At 37.0% G+C, this 18,860-nt stretch overlaps 1 protein-coding gene across 2 annotated transcripts in view; it reads left to right on the plus strand.

The window, feature by feature from the left end:
• sik2a (salt-inducible kinase 2a) overlaps window positions 1-18,487 on the plus strand; it is a 60,976-nt gene extending 42,489 nt beyond the window's left edge. Inside the window, exons 10-16 of one of the 2 annotated variants that reach the window (XR_013816368.1) lie at window positions 3,002-3,218; window positions 6,107-6,370; window positions 9,212-9,369; window positions 9,533-9,652; window positions 11,976-12,042; window positions 14,667-14,755; window positions 14,838-16,592. Coding sequence is in view for 1 of the 2 variants with exons in the window: in XM_079814995.1 (XP_079671121.1) it covers window positions 3,002-3,218; window positions 6,107-6,370; window positions 9,212-9,369; window positions 9,533-9,652; window positions 14,667-14,755; window positions 14,838-15,264 (1,275 nt within the window). In the remaining variant the exon portion in view is untranslated. Of the gene's footprint in view, window positions 1-3,001; window positions 3,219-6,106; window positions 6,371-9,211; window positions 9,370-9,532; window positions 9,653-11,975; window positions 12,043-14,666; window positions 14,756-14,837 lie in introns of both variants that reach the window. The other variant, XM_079814995.1, reaches the window with a different exon arrangement.
• The last annotated feature ends 373 nt before the right edge of the window (window positions 18,488-18,860 follow it).

The following is an 18,860-nucleotide window of genomic DNA, read 5'->3' on the forward strand; positions in this document are numbered from 1 at the left end:
AAATATAGAGAGGGGTGTATATTCTTTTACGGGGGGAAAAGGACCAATGTTTTTTGATGAACCATGTTGTGTACAACCATTTACTCGACCGTTTAATACATGGACCCTCTTTATATTAGGTGGCCTGAACTACTATGTACTAACATTTAAATTAATAATTTGATACAATGCAACCTAACAATGCAAAAGTGTGTGCAATCCTTCCCTTACACCTAACCCTACCCCATACCACCACACCTGTCCCTAACTTTTCCCCGTATCCCACCTCAATATCAGCAAAAGTGTTTTGCAATAAAATATGAACACAATAAGTACATTTACATAGTAGTTAAGGCCAACTACACTGTAAAAAAAATCAGGTCTCCAATTGAAAAATTTCTAGTGACTGATCACATCTAATTTTTTTAGTTGGCCAAATTGAATTTCTGTGAATGAAATTGCATCAAATTCACAGAAATTAATTTTGGCCAACTGAAAAATTTAGATGTGATCAGTCAAAATGTTCAATTGGTGACCTGAATTTTTTTACAGTGTAATATAAAGTGGGACCACTATTTTTAATCAAATTAGATGATGCACTTGTCTTTTAAAAAAACATTAAATATTAAATCATTATTATAACTTTGATATTTTAAACTATTTTAATCAAGAGTTTTGGAAAAATTTGATTTTTTTATCATACAATTTGAATTCACTGCATTTTCAAACATATTATTATGATTATTTAAAACCATTTCCAGCAAAAATAACTATTATGGATTCATACCATGAGATAAGATCTTGATCATGCTGCCTACCCTTATTGATTATGGGAAAACATTTCACCTGCATGTCCCTCTATTTGCAGGCTGTTGTTACAGTAACGCCAGCCTGTCAGTTTTGCGGCCTGCTGTTACACAACACCACGACCCTGTCTTTGTAAATGCCCCTGATGTGCCAGTGATGGGCCACCCATGTGATCAGTGCTGGGTGCTCACTCAACTCGTGAGAAGCGTGACTACAACATGTGTCACCTTGGCTGTCGCAAGGCAATCTCCATAGCTACTGTTCCTTTAATTGACGTGCAGCGTTGACTCATCCTGTGGGGACTCTGCCATATACATACCAATTTGGCCTCCAAAAGGTCTTTTTCTGTTTGCTCCTGTACCTCAACCAGTGCTTCCAATGACAAGGTCAAGAGTTTAATTCCCAAGCAACAAACACACTGATAATAGTAGTGCTTGAATGGAGTGTGAGTTGTAGTTAAAGCGAATGCCAAATGAATAAATGTAAATGTTTGTTTATGAAGAAGGGGACGCGTGATAAGTCATTCATTTAGCCTCAGCACCTGTGGAGCTGAACAGATGGCAATCTAGGGATCTCTTCAAACACGCTGAGGTCACGCTCTCACAAACTTATTTCAACTATCTTATTGTAATTCAGGAAAGCTACTGGTCGCCTGTGGGCATTTGACAAAGCAGCATTACATAACTCTGGAAAAATGAAAACGATGACACAGACATGGAGTTGCAGACATAGTCTAACACAGGGTTTACAAATGGGTTTACGCATTGTGCAGTAGGTTCACTTTATTTACACATTCGCGTCACTTCTAACATTTCTGTTCACTGCATTTCACCAATATTCTGCCAAAATAAAAGCTAGAGGATTTGAACGTTTGAAAGTGAAGAATTGAATACATAAATATTAGTATTGCAACTTGCAGTGTAAAAAAAAAAAAAAAAATATATATATATATATATATATATATATATATATATATATATATATATATATATATATATATATATACACAGTATATTATAATGATCAAATATTCACAGTTGTAATGCACAGCAGAAATACAAGTACATTTTATATTCCTTTTTAGAATTAGAGTCAAAACTATTTATATTTATATATTATAATTTTTAATTTTTAAATAAAACCAATCAAAATAAAACGTATTTTATATGCTTACTTGATTGTCGTGTGAACAATAACTAACATCAGAGAACCATAAACATGCAAATGTGTTGTTATATTATGAAAATATCAACTTAATATCTCAGGAAATACTTCAAGCAAATACAGTATTTAAAAAAAAAATGCCTGGTCTAACAGAAAAGAGGATCAATGTTACAAGCAAAAGAGGAGGTATAGTAGAATAAATTATGTCTATCTGCTCTAAATATATATTGTAATAAGATACTGATTTTAAACAATACTGGCCAGTGACAGAAATACCCAGTTAACTCACTGACACATTATTAATTTGATTGAAAATGAATAATGGTGTTCCAAACCTGTTTTCTGTTATGTCATCCATTAAACACAAAAGTTGACTTTTGAATCTTTATGCAGTTAATTGAATGACAGTGACCATGGTTTTCAAACTCAAAAAAGTACCAAATGTATCAAAAAATAGTCAATTTTACTAGAGTTACACCGGAGGAACGTTTTCATAGTTCCTATAACTACTGGCAGAAGTACCAGCTTTTTGGCATGTTCGCACCGTAGGAACTGGGAATTATTGTAGTTATAGGAATGGCTTTCTACTTTAGAGTAGGGACTAACCATGATGTAAGTGTACATTGATTGGCCGAAGGCATGCCATACGAAACACCAGCACCTGCATTTTTAAAAACGTGTAAACATACAGTCTTCAGGAATCATATGATAGCTTTTATGTGATTTTAAGGTTGAGATGGAAGTAGCAACAGATCTTTTCTTCTGTATTGTGACATGAATCCAAATGAATGGATGTATTGTTCATAATAAGAAAATGTCTAGTTTCATGTCGAATTAAAATTGTTATTCACTGATCATCTTCACTTCATATCAATTTGAAGCATTCTCGTTTGCCTCTTGGGAAATAGCTAGTAGTCACATCCACTGCGTTTCAGCTTTGATTTCAGTTGTCAGATCTGAAAACAGCAAAGTGAAAATGTCCCTGAGTGCTGAGCTGTTTCAGCCCAAAATAGTTTCGCCAACAGTGTGCGTGTGTGTATTTATATCTCAGGTGGATGGTTGCTTACTGGACCCACTCCCTCCAGTCGTTGTCCGCAAAGTCAGTGGCTCGCTGCCTAGCAACGTCATGGAGACGTCCATTGATGAGGGCATTGAGGCAGAGGAGGAGCACACTGTGCCCCTTGCAGCCTTTCATACAGCTCGCTTCAGTCAGCGCCGGCATACACTGTCTGAGGTTTCCAACCAACCCGCTGTGCTGCCCATCACAGGTTAGTACTGCATTTTGTTCTGTATGTAGAGGTGAAGCAATTATAGGCAAGACACACACACACACACACACACACACACATATATAGTTTTAAAAATATACATTACTATTCAGAAGTTTGGGGTCTGTAAGAAGCTTATATCTTCTGCTCACCAAGACTTATATTATCAAGAATATTAAAAACAATAGTATTGTGAAAAATTATTACAATTTAAAATAACTAGGGGTGTAACGGATACACAAAACTGACGGTTCGGTACGTACCTCAGTTTTGAAGTCACGGTTCGGTACAGCAGAGGAGAGAAAAATAAATATAAAATACCTTTTTTTTATTAAACAGTGGTTTACTGAACAAATTGTGTCTGTCCTTAAATTAATTCAAGACTAAAAGTTTCTTAAAGATAAAAAAAAAATGTATCTCTGCTAATGCTGTAAAGTGTAAACTATATAGGGAGCCCTTACTTGCACATTACTTTGATATAACAACGGAGCCCAAATTAGCCTAAATTCAGTTGCTATTTATTTTTAGATATAATAGTCAACACATTGTATGCAAACATGTAAACTTCACATTAGGCAGTTTTTGCATTAACTTCTAAATCTAATTATAAAATTATGTTTTTAATCCAATTCGTTGTTGAAATATAATCATTTATACACAGTGGCTGTCATTTTCATGACAGATTTCATTTAAACATACATTAAATAATCAAGATATCACTAACAAGTTAAGGAGAATTTTATCAATATATAGGCTAATAAAGTGCATATATTTAGTGAAAGAGTTGATTTCTCTAGTGAACTAACCAGCTGTGGACACTGACTGACTTCTGATGTAAATGTGATGCTACGTGACATTGTTTACAAGCTGTTTTATTGACGTCTTTCGCCGTTGAAACACCGATTGAGCGATTACACAACATATGATACGTTTCAGTAAGTTGTAATATATCCATACCTTCATATTTTGATTCATGTTTATTCTTTCACTTGGAAGAGATGATCGCGTTCACTCGCACGGCGACGCTTGAACCAAGTATGTTCTGCGAGTATAACAAGCTTACTGTTAAAGATTACATTCACTCACGTGCACCATACCGAAACAGTTCGGTATGAATACGTGTGTAACGGAACTGCTCCGAGACGCAAAGGCTGAGAATCCAAACGCAGCTTTATTAAAAGATAATCCACAATCATAGTCAAAAACAGGCAAAAGGTCATACACAGGCAAGCAGTCCAAACAGGCAAACAAGGCAGGAGAGACAGGCAAAATGGTAATCCACAGAACAGGCAAATAAATCCAAGACCAAGAGACAAGAAACCAGGGAGAATGCTCAGAAATGCAGTGTTAACAAAACAAGACTTCGCAGTGAATGACAGACATGACCAGGCTTATAAAGTGTGAGCTAACAAGGTAATGGGGTGCAGGTGGATGTAATCAGAAATGAAGTCCGGGTAGTGAGTGATGTGGGAAATGTAGTCCTTAGATGAAGTGACAGTCCGGGATGGAGTGCCCTCTGGTGGTAACCACGGGCACTCTCATTTGTGATCGTGACAACGTGTACCGATTCACCCCTAAAAATAACTCTTTTCTATTTTAAAATGTAATTATACTCGAGAACACGAAGTTGAATTTTTAGCAGAAGAATATTAAGTATTGAGACACTCAACAAATAAAACCATTCAAATAAACAGTATTAAATTATGTTTTATGCACCAATATAAATGTATCCACCAAAATGATTATTCAGAACAATATCTGCCGATACTGATAGTTTGATTTTCCTAAGGACAAAAATCTGCCAAATAATGCTGCAAACTATATAGGGAACTCTCTCACTTGGTAATTGTTATATTACTTTAATATTATAGGTTACAATTAACAACAGAGCCATTATATTCAACTGGTATTTATATTCATATATGATAATTACACTCAAATAAAAACGAAAATGTTTCATGCAACAGTTGCACACAAGGTTGTTTTTATAAACATGTCTTCATGACAAATTTATTCAAACATACATATATAATTTACAGTAAATAAGCTCATCTCTAGTGTTTCTATAGCTAACTAATGAACTGTGAACATTGGATGAGATCATGTTACGTGACATTATTCTCAAGCTGTTTTACTGATGTCTTTCCGCAGTTGAAACTGTATGATTGAGCAATTTCAGTAACTTTTACTGTATCTTTCAATATTCCTTCTGATGTATATTCATATTTATTTTGTGCTATAACTTGTATGAAAGTAGAAGAAAAGACTCGTGCTGCCGCTTGAACTGAGGTGCTACAGCGATCCGTCACATCACATTTAAGAGAGTCAAAACGGCATTTATTGTTTGAATTTCGTGATGAAATGGCCACAATTAGAAAGCAGAGACTTTTGTTTCTCATCAGAAGTAAAAAAAGCACAAGGATATAATCGGCCCTTATCATTGGCTGTTTCTAAACAATTGGACAATGGTCGATAGTAAAAATAATTGCTTTTATTGGATGATACAATGGTGCATGTTTTGTTAAATTAAACAAATGTATTTATTTATGCCTACTAGACGGGGCGAAAAGAGAATTCAAACAGGAATTCATCTGCACTCATATTGGTCTCATGTTATTTTAATGTGAGGAATATTTTACATGTAGTTCTGGAGAGAAACTTGGCATTCTAGCTAAACTACTACTGACATTAACAGACAGTGAACCCTTTTTTAGTAGACAGTTGGATTTTGCTCATATCACTTGCGTCAATGCAAGTTTATTTATAAAGCACATTTACTACACAGTGGGAATTCAAAGTTCTTTACATAATAAAGAGATTTAGTTATAGAATTTAAAATAATTGGATTAAAGCTTTATACTTGAGTGAACTTGAGTTCCTCTCCACAGGTCTGAACCCGTCTCTGGGCAGCATGGACTCAGAGTACAGCATGGGTTCAACACAAAGTGACTTCAGCTTGCCTGAAGAGAATGCAGCTCTAAAGGACGCATTGAGCACTACACCTGCCAGCTCCACAGCTCCAGTCTTCCTCAGCATGAAGCCCCCTGAACCCACCCTGCAGCCACTCAACACAGAGGGGCAGGACGCTCATAATCACTCACTAGTCAGTTTCAGAGAGGGGCGAAGGGCTTCAGACACGTCTCTCACACAAGGTCAGGGTGATTTGTGTCCTCTTGTGCACATCCTTTTTCATTTCGCTTTTTCATCCATCACCTTTCTCTCAAACGTTGCATCAAGGAGTGGATACACTACATTTTGCTTGCAAAATTACATATATGGGCAACAGGATATGAACTTAATAGTATATAACTAATATAATATTATTGAAATAAAAAGCCAATTAAGTGCGTTTTCACACCTGAAAGTCCGCAACAAGGTCCGAACCAAAGTTCATGTTTTGATACATTTTATACATTTGGTTAGTTTTGGTTTGGTTTCACATTGCAATTATGCAGGCACACTAAAGAACTTTACATGACATACTTGCGTCCTGTCGTCATCTATGTGGGCTGCATCTTGACATTGATTGGTTTGTAAACGGATGTGCGTCTGACGCCAGCGTCTTTGACAAAAATGAATGAACAGACGCATATCGTTGCCACTAGTGAACAGTGCGCATTGCTTGACTATTTCTTTTCATTTCGAATTGTTTCGTTTAAAAATGGACAATTCAAGCTTTCTATACACATATTTGTCATGTCTGTGAGGCAAGTAGCTTGCTGAGTTTCGGTTTATTTATGAGACATGTTCAAGAGAAATGCAAGTGATCGCTCGGGCGCCTCCATGTCACGATTGTTGTCTGCTATTGCCTATTTGCTTCTTATTTATGAAATCCAGGCAATTGGCTGATGAAACATTGATTAAAATTAAGATACAATTTATAAATTCACTTTAAAGAAAGGCTTTCTACAAAACAAAACTTAATGAAGTAGTCAAAATAATTTTGAAATCGACCTTCTGTCTTGTGACATATTGTGCATCTTTTCACTTTTCATAATCAATATAGCCAATATGAAATTGAAAAATAACATTATAATATTTAGACATTAACAGGAACTTCCTGTAAATGGTCTGAAAGGCTGAACCATACAGAAAATGCTTTCACACTAGAAACAAGCTGAACCTTTGTTCAGTTTGATCCGGACCGAGACTACCTCTTTTCGTTGGACCAAATTTCATCTGTTTGGTCCAGACTTGATACTTGATTATAATTTTAACTAGTGTTATTCAATGCTACCATTTAATATATTTTAAATGTTCTAAATTTGCATCTTCATAATTACAAATTATTGCTGTGAAAATTAACGCACTAACGCAGGCAATACATTTTTTCAGTTTAACACGTTAAAAATATTTAACGCAATTAACGCAGCGTCGTTTTTTTCTGTCATCCTTTGACTAGCATTACATTATATGATCACACTCTCATTCATGCAAATGCTTTTAAACCATTCAAGCATGATAAGACACAAAAGAGAATGCAGTGAAGTACTGACGCGTTGTGTGAATCTCCTGTTTGTGTGACACACTCGTGTGCACTGAAAGACGGTACAGACAGCGCTTGAACAGACAAAAACACAAAATTATGTCAAAATGCCTGTTTTGTCGAGTATCCTCGTATGCACAGTCTTAAATGAGTTAAATGGAAGTCTAAAATGGGATACATGTCAGATCCGCGTCATGCGTTTCAGGTCTTAAAGTGACAGCAGCCTAATAAACCCGCTGCTGTTTGTCACTAAGGATAAACAAAGAACAAAAGAAAAAGAGAAAATCACTCACTGCTCTTGACTAAATAACTTTTGTAGTTTAAATATGGGTTCACATATATATATATATATATATATATATATATATATATATATATATATATATATATATATATATATATATATATATATAATTTATGCAGTGAATACTGTGAAGTGTTTGTAATTCAATTTCTGTATATATTCTACCTGTTAGACCTACCTGACAATCTTAAAACACTGTTTACAAGGTTACATGGGTCAAAAACAATAACTTTTTCTGCATTTTGACAGGGCAAGTAAAAATCTGAACCGGTCTGACTGGGCCACCAGAAAAAAAATTATATATTGAAGGGCACAGATAAATGTGAAAACAGCAAAGTAAAAATGTCCCAGAGTATTTATTGCAATGGGTTTATGTAAAGATTGTTTTAAGTTCACTCACATTAAAATTTGTTTTTTAAAGCCTAGTAAATGTTAAAATTGATAGCTTTTAATAATACTGTAATGCCGAATGGCTATAATTAAGGGCTAAATTTTAATAGAATTATGAAAATACATATAAATATGTACTCAAGTGGGTCAAAAACGCACTCTTAAGTTCAGCAAATTGCATTTAATACAAAAAATGTAAACTACTATATATTTTCATTCAGTTGCAATTAAAATGCAATTAAGTGTCAGGAAACATTTCATTCAGTTAGCACTTAAGAATTCTTTTAAATCATATTATTTTCGTTATAAGAACTAAAGTGCACTTCTTTTTCAGGATATATATTCACATGTGATTTTCAGCCAAGAGGTTATTCTATTTAACCTTTTATTGGTTAAATGCCTTTTCACTGTAGAAATGCACAGGTCAGAATTCACCAAACTTAATCTATATTATGCAGCAAAAGACACAAAATCTGCTACTGCATCTGTTCTTCTATGTGTGTGAATGAAGCACAAAATCTTGCATGCCCACCACTTTACAGTCTGTAGGCATGTATTTGCATGTCATAATCAGTGTTTTGGAATATTTATTGTAAGTGGATAAAATAACCCTCATTCTGACTGATATCTGACCTTCTATGAATAATGGCTACTTTTAAAAGCAGAATATAATCTCAGTGATTCACTTCTGTACTAATAATAGCAGTAGTCAAGACTATGAGTCAGACCACCTCTGCAGCAGTCACAGGAATATCACCACCAGTTCATCCGACTCTAAAGTATGTTGTATTTATTGAACCCATGGTCTAACAGGTTTAGTGGCATTCAGACAGCACCTTCAAAACCTGGCCAGGACCAAGGGCTTCCTGGAGCTGAACAAAGCCCAGATAGTGTTGGGAGATAGTGGAGGTGGAGGCGTTGGCAGCGGCAAACCCACCATCAGTCCACAGGACTATCCATTCAGTCACCAGGTCAGATTGTTTCTATTTTTACATTTTTAAACATCAGTATTTTGCCTTTGAACTTATAAAATAGCTGGGAGAATACTGAAATAATTATTTTGTCTTGGAAGATGACTAAGGGATGACTAAGGGATTTTCTGCTAATATAAAACATATTCTTAAATATTTTCAGGGAGAAGGACGCCAGTGTCTAAGCGGAAAAGATACGTTGACATTCACTGGTAAAATGCACCCTTATTTGCTATCCAGGAGACAGAGTTTGGAGACACAGTACCTCGCTCAGCGCTTACAGGTGGGTCAATTGTATATGCTAGTGTCCACATTAAACAAAAGGGGAAATGAATCTGGTTTTTATCAAACAAGCCAAGCTTTTAGAAATTTAATATTTGTTTTAATGTTGGTTTCTTACGGTTTTGAACCTTTTATACGTTAAAATGTAATTATCCTAAAAATGTCATGTGGTGTAACCATCAAGTAAAATGTAATAGCATATTTTCCATACACTATGAATACATGTGAACATACATATCTGAATCATCATTTTATTTTAAAGTTATATTTTTCAAGATAAAGAGTATTTTTAAAGGGGTCATGAACTGAGAAATAAAATTTTCTTTGAGCTTTTGACATAAGAAGTCATCATAAGCCGCGTTTCCACCGCAGGAACTGTCCCCATTGGTGGTATTCGGTGTGTTTCGACCGCAGGAACTGTGGTCCCCTTCAAAACGGCCCTGCTCGCGAGGTAGTACTTTTTCAAAGTACAGGAACTTTCGGAGGTGGGACTTAGGCGCTGAACATGCTGATTGGTTGAGCTCACCTAGCATTTTATTTTAACCTAAAAGTCTGTTGTGGTGCATGCAGTAAGAGCTGTTTGCTGTTCGAATCAACAATATAGTTTAAAAAATACGACCAATGGACCGACAACAAGGTTCAGGCTTTATTAAGTGTTTTTGCGGTAGACGAAATCCAGTGGGCTCTGGAAAGTCGTGCACAGTCCTACGTCACCGGACTAATCTTCACGGTACTTTAGACCGCAATGGAAACGCAGACAGCAGCAGGTCTGAGGGGAAAAAGAGTTCCTGGGAAAAAAGTTTCCAAGGACAAATTGTTCCAGGTAATTTCGGTGGAATCGAGGCAATACTATAAGAATATCCTTGTTAGTCCAAAAACAGCTTTTATTGTAATCAAGCCCAGTGAACGACTTTGCAACTTTGGCCCCGCCCACTGGTGTGTTAGTGAGATGACGAGGAGAGAAGAGCGATCCAGGATCACTGGACTAAAACTAACATTACCTTCCAAAGGATCCTAATGCTAGAAATGTAGTTATTTATTTTCAACAATATGGATGTCTCAGTTGAGCATTATTTGTTTGTTCGGTACATTTCATTGTGGATTCTTTGGTAAATGAGTCAGAATTTTGCGGCAGACTTTGCAAATAGACTATTACTATATGGACTCGACAGTAATGAGACAACATGCAAGAAACTGTGTTCATTTTAATTATATATAGAAAGCGATCAAAGAATGCTCCCTTGACAATCGCTGGAGCTTTCAATCAAACAGCGCGAGTTAATGAGGACTCGCTCCAAAACTCCCGTAATAATCAACAAATCTCTTATTTAGCCTACATTGTGCTTGCACTGTTAGTTATGATAAAAGCATTCATTAGTGTGCAGAAATCGAGTTGCAATGACAGGATCGCTGCATTCATGCACTCAAAATGTCTGTGATCGGCTACATGCTCATCACTGCAACCTTTCATGCCACGACCTAAATATAATGCTATAATCAACACTTTTCACTATTAGTTAACCTTGAGAGCTATAATGGTAAAAACGTGCTAAAAGTTTTTGAGAGAGTTCACCTGTAAAGCTATTTCATATGCAAAGATGTTAGCAAATCACAGCATTGGGAGCGTTTACATTGAAGTCTCACAGCAGACACACCCCTTCAAACAGAGCGTTCTAATCCATAATTGATGTAAAAATCATACTAACATTATAAGTGCACTCCAGGAAACTTTAAAATCAATGCAGTTCATGACCCTTTAAGTATGTATTAAGTTTGTTAGGAGTTGCACCACATGACCTTTTAATACCGGAACTAACCTTGCCTTATAAAAAGCTCAAATTATCTGCTTTGTTTATTCCCTTGATTCTGCATGACTTTGGCCAAGCAGATAAACATTTTTCAAATAGCAATAAGCAATGAAGCAGTTTTGTTAAAATATAATTTTTCTAAGAAATGATAATATATGAAGGTCAAATTACTTTTTCTTTTTTAATAATTTAATTCTTTTGAGGGTTTTTTTCTTCATTATTATTATTATTATTTTATTTTTTTGTAAACTGTTAAAACTGGTTATTTATATACATTTTGGTACACTGTAAAAATGGTTTAAAAAAAAAAAAAACATTTATGGTAAAAAAAACAACAACAAAAAACAGCACCTGTGGTTACCAGAAAAAAAAGTAGCAACGTTTTAGGTTTTACAGATTTAACTTAAAAACTGTAAAAAACGTATTTCATTAACTTATATAATGTTAATGTACCAGCCTATTGAAGTACTAATATCTGTTTTGTACCTTTGTAATACACTGACAACCACCAAACAGGTGGTGATGAGAAAGTCACATGATGAATCAAAGCTCAGAACAAGCAGCTTTTCCACAAGCTGAAAAGGTAAATACTAATATATAGAAGGTGCACAGTGTCATTCACACAAATTCTAAACTCCATCATGGTAACACACATGACATAAAAAAAATGAAATAAACATTAATTGAACAACATTAGATATAACATAAAAAACTAAGAAACATAGTTATTTCAACGGAAATACATTAAATGTGACGTGTCACATGGCATTCTGGGAATGTCAATTTATTCATTTTCACTGTAAATTATACAATGACTTGTTCTTTTTCACTTCCAAAAGCTGTATTTGACTGTAAAATGGCATTAAATGCAAGGTTAGATCTATTATAGTTATTCACCGTATATAGCACGGACACGTAGCATTTTTACAGTCTTTTACTGTTAAAATTATAATCATTTTTAACAGTGGTAGTTATCGGTTATTGGTATGCATGTAAACATGCTCACAGACATGCTGCTGTGAGCATATAAGATATGCTTCTGCTGCATTAATAGGCATAGATAAATCACATAGCAGATCTAGGCAGGTGGAGCTGGGGGAGGTTGAGGGATTCTGATAGCACGCTGCAGGACCAGATTACAGCAAACACTGAATCGGACTATTTAAAGATTATGAATTGCAACCGGCCACCGTTCACTCCTCCCTTTAGAAGCACATAGAGAAGCTACGGTGGCCGACACTGAACAAAGATGTCATCATCAGGGACAGAAGCTAGTGCTCTGTAGAGCAGTTTGTCCGTTTAGGGCTACTGTAGAAACGTGGTGGCGCAAAATTGTGACTTCACCGTAAGGGTGTATGTAGATAGAAATGGCTAATTCTAAGGTAATAAGGTCTTTATACACTACTGAAAACATAGTTATGTATATTATATTGCATTTCTGTCAAAAGATCCTCATAAATAATACACACTGCACCTTTAAGAGTTGAGCAAGCAATCTCACTGGCTGTGGAATTAGCAGAGGCCAATCCGCTTGTGTCATGTAGTAAATGTGATGTGATTGCTAGTAGACTGCATGTAAAGGATCAGCCTGTGCCATCTAGTGTTCATTTTGTCAAAAAAATCTATGATGAAAAATGTTTGTTGATTACCTTTTTCCCCATGACTAAGACGAGACGATGACAAGACGACACCAACATCATTAAACGATAAATGTGACTATATGAACATGCAATATCGTTGACGAAAAAAGACGAAAGTATGACGAAAAATGTGGTCAAAAATTAAAAACTTGACCAAAATTACTTGCGGGAAAAAAAGGCACGACAAAAATGACAGACTGTTTTTAACAAGCCGGTATGAGCTTTCATGCTTGCGATTGATTTCAAGAATTTAAAAGAACGTGTTTTCCACCCTGTGTTAATTCTTTGCAATCTGGCAACCACGCACTCACCCAACACTACAGAAGAAGCGCGGATGATCTGAAAACACTGACAAACAAGTAAGCTGCAGTTTATCTCCATTTGAGATTTTCTGCTTAAATGAAAGTGTCATTTCAGTCAGTATGTGGGGTCTTCGGAGGACTGGGAGGAGAAGTGGGGGAGGGCCAAGAGGTGGAAGACCACCCTCCCATCCACAATGGTATACATACCCCACAAACTGCCAAAATGATAGCATCCCCAACATTCCCATCTCCCAGTCGCTGACAGGCTCATTAAGGCTCATGTTGTTAAAAATGTCCTTGCGCACTGCCTCACTGATGTTGAGCCCTTCCGCTGCAAAGACGAACCGGTAAGCAAACTCCCTCACGCTGGCTCCTTCCTGCTGAAGAGAAAGAATCTTGCTACGTCGTGCTGCCATCTGTGCAGCGGAAGGACAGGGAGATGGGAAAAGGAAGATCCCCATACTCTGCTGAGTCCTCTAGGTGGTCGGATCGTTATGTCACGTTGGAAAAATGACAAGGGAAAAGTGAGTGAGGACTCAGTTGCAGAGAAGGTGGATTTATTTAACAAAATAAACAAAAACCCACGAGGGGGGAAATCAAACTTGAAATACAAAACCAACTGGAACAGAACATGAAGCACAACGGGGAAGCAGGAGACACACGACAACGATCCAACACAAGACTGAGGAGACATTAAAAGGGCAAAAGTCAGGAGGGAAACCGGTGGGGCCAATTAAACAATAATCAGATAATAAGAAGGGTGGGGTCCAGACGGAAGACAAGAGCACATGGCCCAGAAATAAACCAAAACACCACATGTGCAAAACAAGACAAGACGGACACGTGACACCTATATGATAAATAGCCTATAACAATTCAGGAAACTAGATAATGTCAAATAAACCATGCGTATTGGTTGACATTCTCTTGATTTATGCTTATAGGCGAAAGTTCAATACTTCTGATGAAATGTAAAAATATATTTCTCAAATGGCAACAATCGTTGTGATTTTATAATTTTGAGCAAAATAATCAGGATTATCAATTGAACCATTATGCAGCATGACGAAAATGTGAAAAGTTTTCATTGACTTCAATTCTCAGACATTTAATTGACTAAAACGTGAAAAAACAAAAACAGGACAAGGTTGACTAAGTATGATAAAAGTACATTTGACAGAGTTTAGAGTTTCATGAATAAACTATATATATATTTTGTTTTTTTTTTTTAATTAATGTATTATGGCTTGTTTTGTTTTTTTCAGAGGGCCAGTCAGTTGGCAAGTGGAAGTGGGCAGATGTTTTGTAAAGAGGTTTCACCACGCACTTTAGAGCAACAACTCCAGGAGCACAGGTGAAAAACAACTGCATTCATCATGTCCTGAAGTTGTCCTAAAGACTTTCAGTTATGACTCCTTTCCATTTGTAATGTGCAGACTGCAGCAGAAAAGGCTCTATCTCCAGAAGCAGTCTCAGGTACAGGCCTACTTCCACCAGATGCAGCTGGCAGAGGATGGTCACTCCCCTCTCCAGGACCCCCAAAACAGCAGGAGTCCCCTGTCTAGCCCTCCCTTCACACGGACCCAAACCCTAACCCCTTTTCTGGAGCCCGGCACCTCTTCCCTGACGTACGGCCCCAAGTCAGCCCGCTTCCCAGACTGGCCTCCGCCTCCAGACAATCAAACAAACTACACCCCGTCCCTCCCTACAGAGCCCTTGTACGCATGGAGTCCTGCCCAGCCTCCTCTCCCCCCGGGCAAAGCAGAGACCCCTTCGGTGCAACCCGCACCTGAAGCTTCTTTCCTGGACTGCGAGATGAACGAGAGCGTAGAGGCCCCACAAGGGTGTGTACTCGTAAACTAAATGTGAAATAAAGCACTCTGAGGCTGGCTCTCAGACTGAAAAAGCGCCCTCAGGGACGAACAAGATGCCATGGTTTGGGTCACATCTTACAGATGCGCACTTGATCCTGTGGTAGACCCTTACAGACCTTCATTTTCAAAGATGTTTGTGAGATGCGCCCTTTGTTTTGAAATGTTTTTTCTGGTAAGCACATATGAAAATGTAGTGCAGCTACCATAGAGTTTAAAAACCAGTATTAAAGCAATATTCATTTTCCTATATAATACTCTAGAGTTCTACAAGTTTCAGTGTTTTAAAAGTAGTTTGTTTCTTACTTAAATGACCAGTAGCTGCTCAAGATTTCATTAGTATTGTGTGATTTTAAATAATAGATCATTAACAGAGAAATGTGTAAATATAAGGACGTATCTAAGGGATAAAAAAAAAAAGTTATATTAGAAGACATCATGAAACCCAATTCAGCATTTTTTCCTTAGTAAAATGATGTACTTGTGAGTGAAACGGGTATTAAATGCAAACAAAATATAGAGCGAGACTCGAGATCCACTAAGCTCCAAAACAATTTTTTCTCACAATTGTGAGTTTAGTTTTTTTTTTTTTTCAGAATTGCATGGTATAGTCGCAATTGCAAGTTTGTAAATCAGAATTGCGGGATTTAAACTTGCAATTGTGAGAAACAGTCAAAATTGCGAGAAATAAAGCCAGAATTACGAGTTTAAATCTTGCAACTCTGACTTTTTTTCTTACAATTGCGAGTTTATATCTTGCAATTCTGACTACTTTTCTCAAAATTGTGAGATATAAACTCACAATTGCGAATAATAATGTCCAATTCAGAGGGGAAAAAAATACTTTTCCTCAGAGTCCCGCCATATTTCCCGCACTGCGTCTAACGCATGTTTACATTTCAATTTTTAAACATTTGTTAACTACAAATAAATGAACAAACTATGGCCCGGTTTTACAGACAGGGCTTAGACTAAGCCAGGATTAGGCCTTAGTTCAATTCACCCTTCGCCAACAGATTGACAGACGATCTGACCAATCATAACGTAGAATCCGCCATTTTGTCCGACAAACAAACCAGACAGGAAAGTTAGCAGATCAAAAGTGCTGTAGGAGATCTGGGTAAATGCTAACTTTAGCCTGATAGCACTGAAAGCGTACGATCCCACCCTCCCTGCAAATCACCGTCCAAAACCACGCCACCTGATAGCATGAACGCGCACAGCCCAGAAGACCAGAGAAAACTTACTACTGCAATACATTATGTGTCATTCACCGTTGAGAAAACTTTAAAGTACAGTTAGTAATGTTACAACATACCTAAAAAAAAAATAATAAAACGGAATTAGATGCAGCAAGTTTTCAGTTTGTTTAGCTAGCATAACTTGTCAGTGAGTAATAATATTACTTGCTGGCCAGGGGTTCCACGATGAGAGCTTCGCTCCGATGATGTCTCTATGTAGACAAGCACCTTGTCCGACTTGAGCGTACAGGCGGACACAGGCCGGCGGGGTCGTGCTAGGGGGCAGCTACCCCGAAGGGTCACTCGTAGGGGCGGCCGCGGTCGGAGTACCGTAGAAGGAGCGTTAGGACTCACACTGGAGGATGTCGTGTTCAAAATCTGTACTCTAGAGGAATTGCAGATGAGCAGGTAACTGTAGAACGTTGTTTATTAACTTGTTAGATGGCCAATTGTTGTCAGTTCTGAAGGAAGGTCAGGTTGTTGTTGTTGCTTGTCTGCCATTCTCGCTCTGTCTGCACAGCGTACGTGAACGTGCTGATGACTTGTAATGTCTGCGTGAACTGGCTGCGCAGTGGTATGCGAACACACATTGACCGACAGGGAACACATGCTATAGGATCGTTCGGAACGAACGCAAGAATTGAATGAACATTTTATGGTCCTACACCTTCCACAGACGATATATATTTATAAAAACAAATTTAGACCGCGTAACAGAGTGATTGCTATCAGGATATGAGGAGACTTTCAACCAGCATAACAAAAAAAATTTCTGCAGAGAATCACCTACAGCACCTTTAATGTTGGTGAACTTCAAAAATGGTGTGCATCTTTTAGCGGTTGAAACAACATACCTTTTGATTTTCATTCAGGTTTAATTCATGCTAACTAGGAAGAGATGATCGGTTCACGTGCCGCTTGAACCAAGGCACTACAGCAAACTGTCAAGTCACATTAAAGAGCCACAAAATTGTATTTTCTTGTTTCATGCCAAAATTAGCCTAGAAACTTTCATTCAAACTCATTGTAAGTATTACCACATTGCCTAAACAGCTGGTTAACTGCTGGTTAACATTAATCAATAAGCATGCATAACCTAGGTGATGTCAGCAGACAAGTTTTTCCGGGGCAGAGCAATGATAAAAGATTACAAAAACAAATCATCTGTGGAATAATATGCACTGATGGTTGTGCATAGCAAGACCAAACAACATGTATTAAAGTAAATATGATTACCTGTTGACTTCAAAATTACACTACCTACTGACTCTTCAAAGTGGACAGGAGAAGTAGAAAAGAACAAGGTTACAATACATGTATTTTCCACCAGTATGTTTGCTTTTAGAGCCACTGTAAACATTCCGACTTGAGATACGTGGATTAGAGCAATCACAATCAACATACAATGATCTCTCACAGCGTGCACTACTACTCAAACTGATTTTTTTAGAAACTTAAGTGTTGTGCCTTTCCATTCTTGTTGTTCCTTTCAAAGAATGTCCGTTTTCAAATGTAATTCTTCAAGTAAAACTTCCTGTTTGAAAATGCAGTATGAAGTACCCTCTTTTAAAAGATACCTTGAACCAAAGTCTCCATTTAGGTTCTATTTTGAAGTCCACTATGTGGATTTTTTTGGAGCCAGCTTCATGAGATACTTGTCATGGTCCTACAGTATATTCAAAAGTATAGCAATATCTAGAGAAATAGTTCTGATGTGCAAAATATGGGTGTTGGTAGTGAGTGTTGTCATTTATGCCTTTGACGGAAAAAGATATTTTCGTGACGATTTAGAACTTGTAGTCAGATCTTTGACTAGTGTTGATATTAATGCTGACATTGAAAAGTGAACTGTTTTGTTATAGTCGTTTTTCAGTGATAAAATGTTTCCCAATATGTAATCACAATATGAATTTTGTTATATTCAATTGAAAATGCTGAGTTTCTTGCACAAGGGGAAATAAAGGTCCTTGACTGAAAACATTTGTGCGAGTGACGTTTTTGTTCATACCACATTCATCACACTCTCACTTCAATACAATACATATATACTGTGTATATATACATATATATATTTTTTTTTAATTCATGGAACAGTGCACGTGTACAGTCTGCAAGAATAGCTCTAGCTTTCCGTAAGACAAACGTAAGCCAAGGCTCATTGATGCACATGGGGAGCGAAGGCTGGCCCGTGTGGTCCCATCAAACATGAGCTACTGTAGCTTAAATTACTCAAGAAGTTAATGCTGGTTCTGACAGAAAGAATACACAGTGCATCACAGTTTGTTCCGTATGGAGCTTATAGCCGCAGACCAGTCAGGGTGCTGACCCGTCCACCGCTGAAAGCGCC

This window comes from Gobio gobio (genome assembly GCF_949357685.1).
Source record: "Gobio gobio genome assembly, chromosome: 4".
In the NCBI taxonomy this organism is placed as follows: Eukaryota; Metazoa; Chordata; class Actinopteri; order Cypriniformes; family Gobionidae; genus Gobio; species Gobio gobio.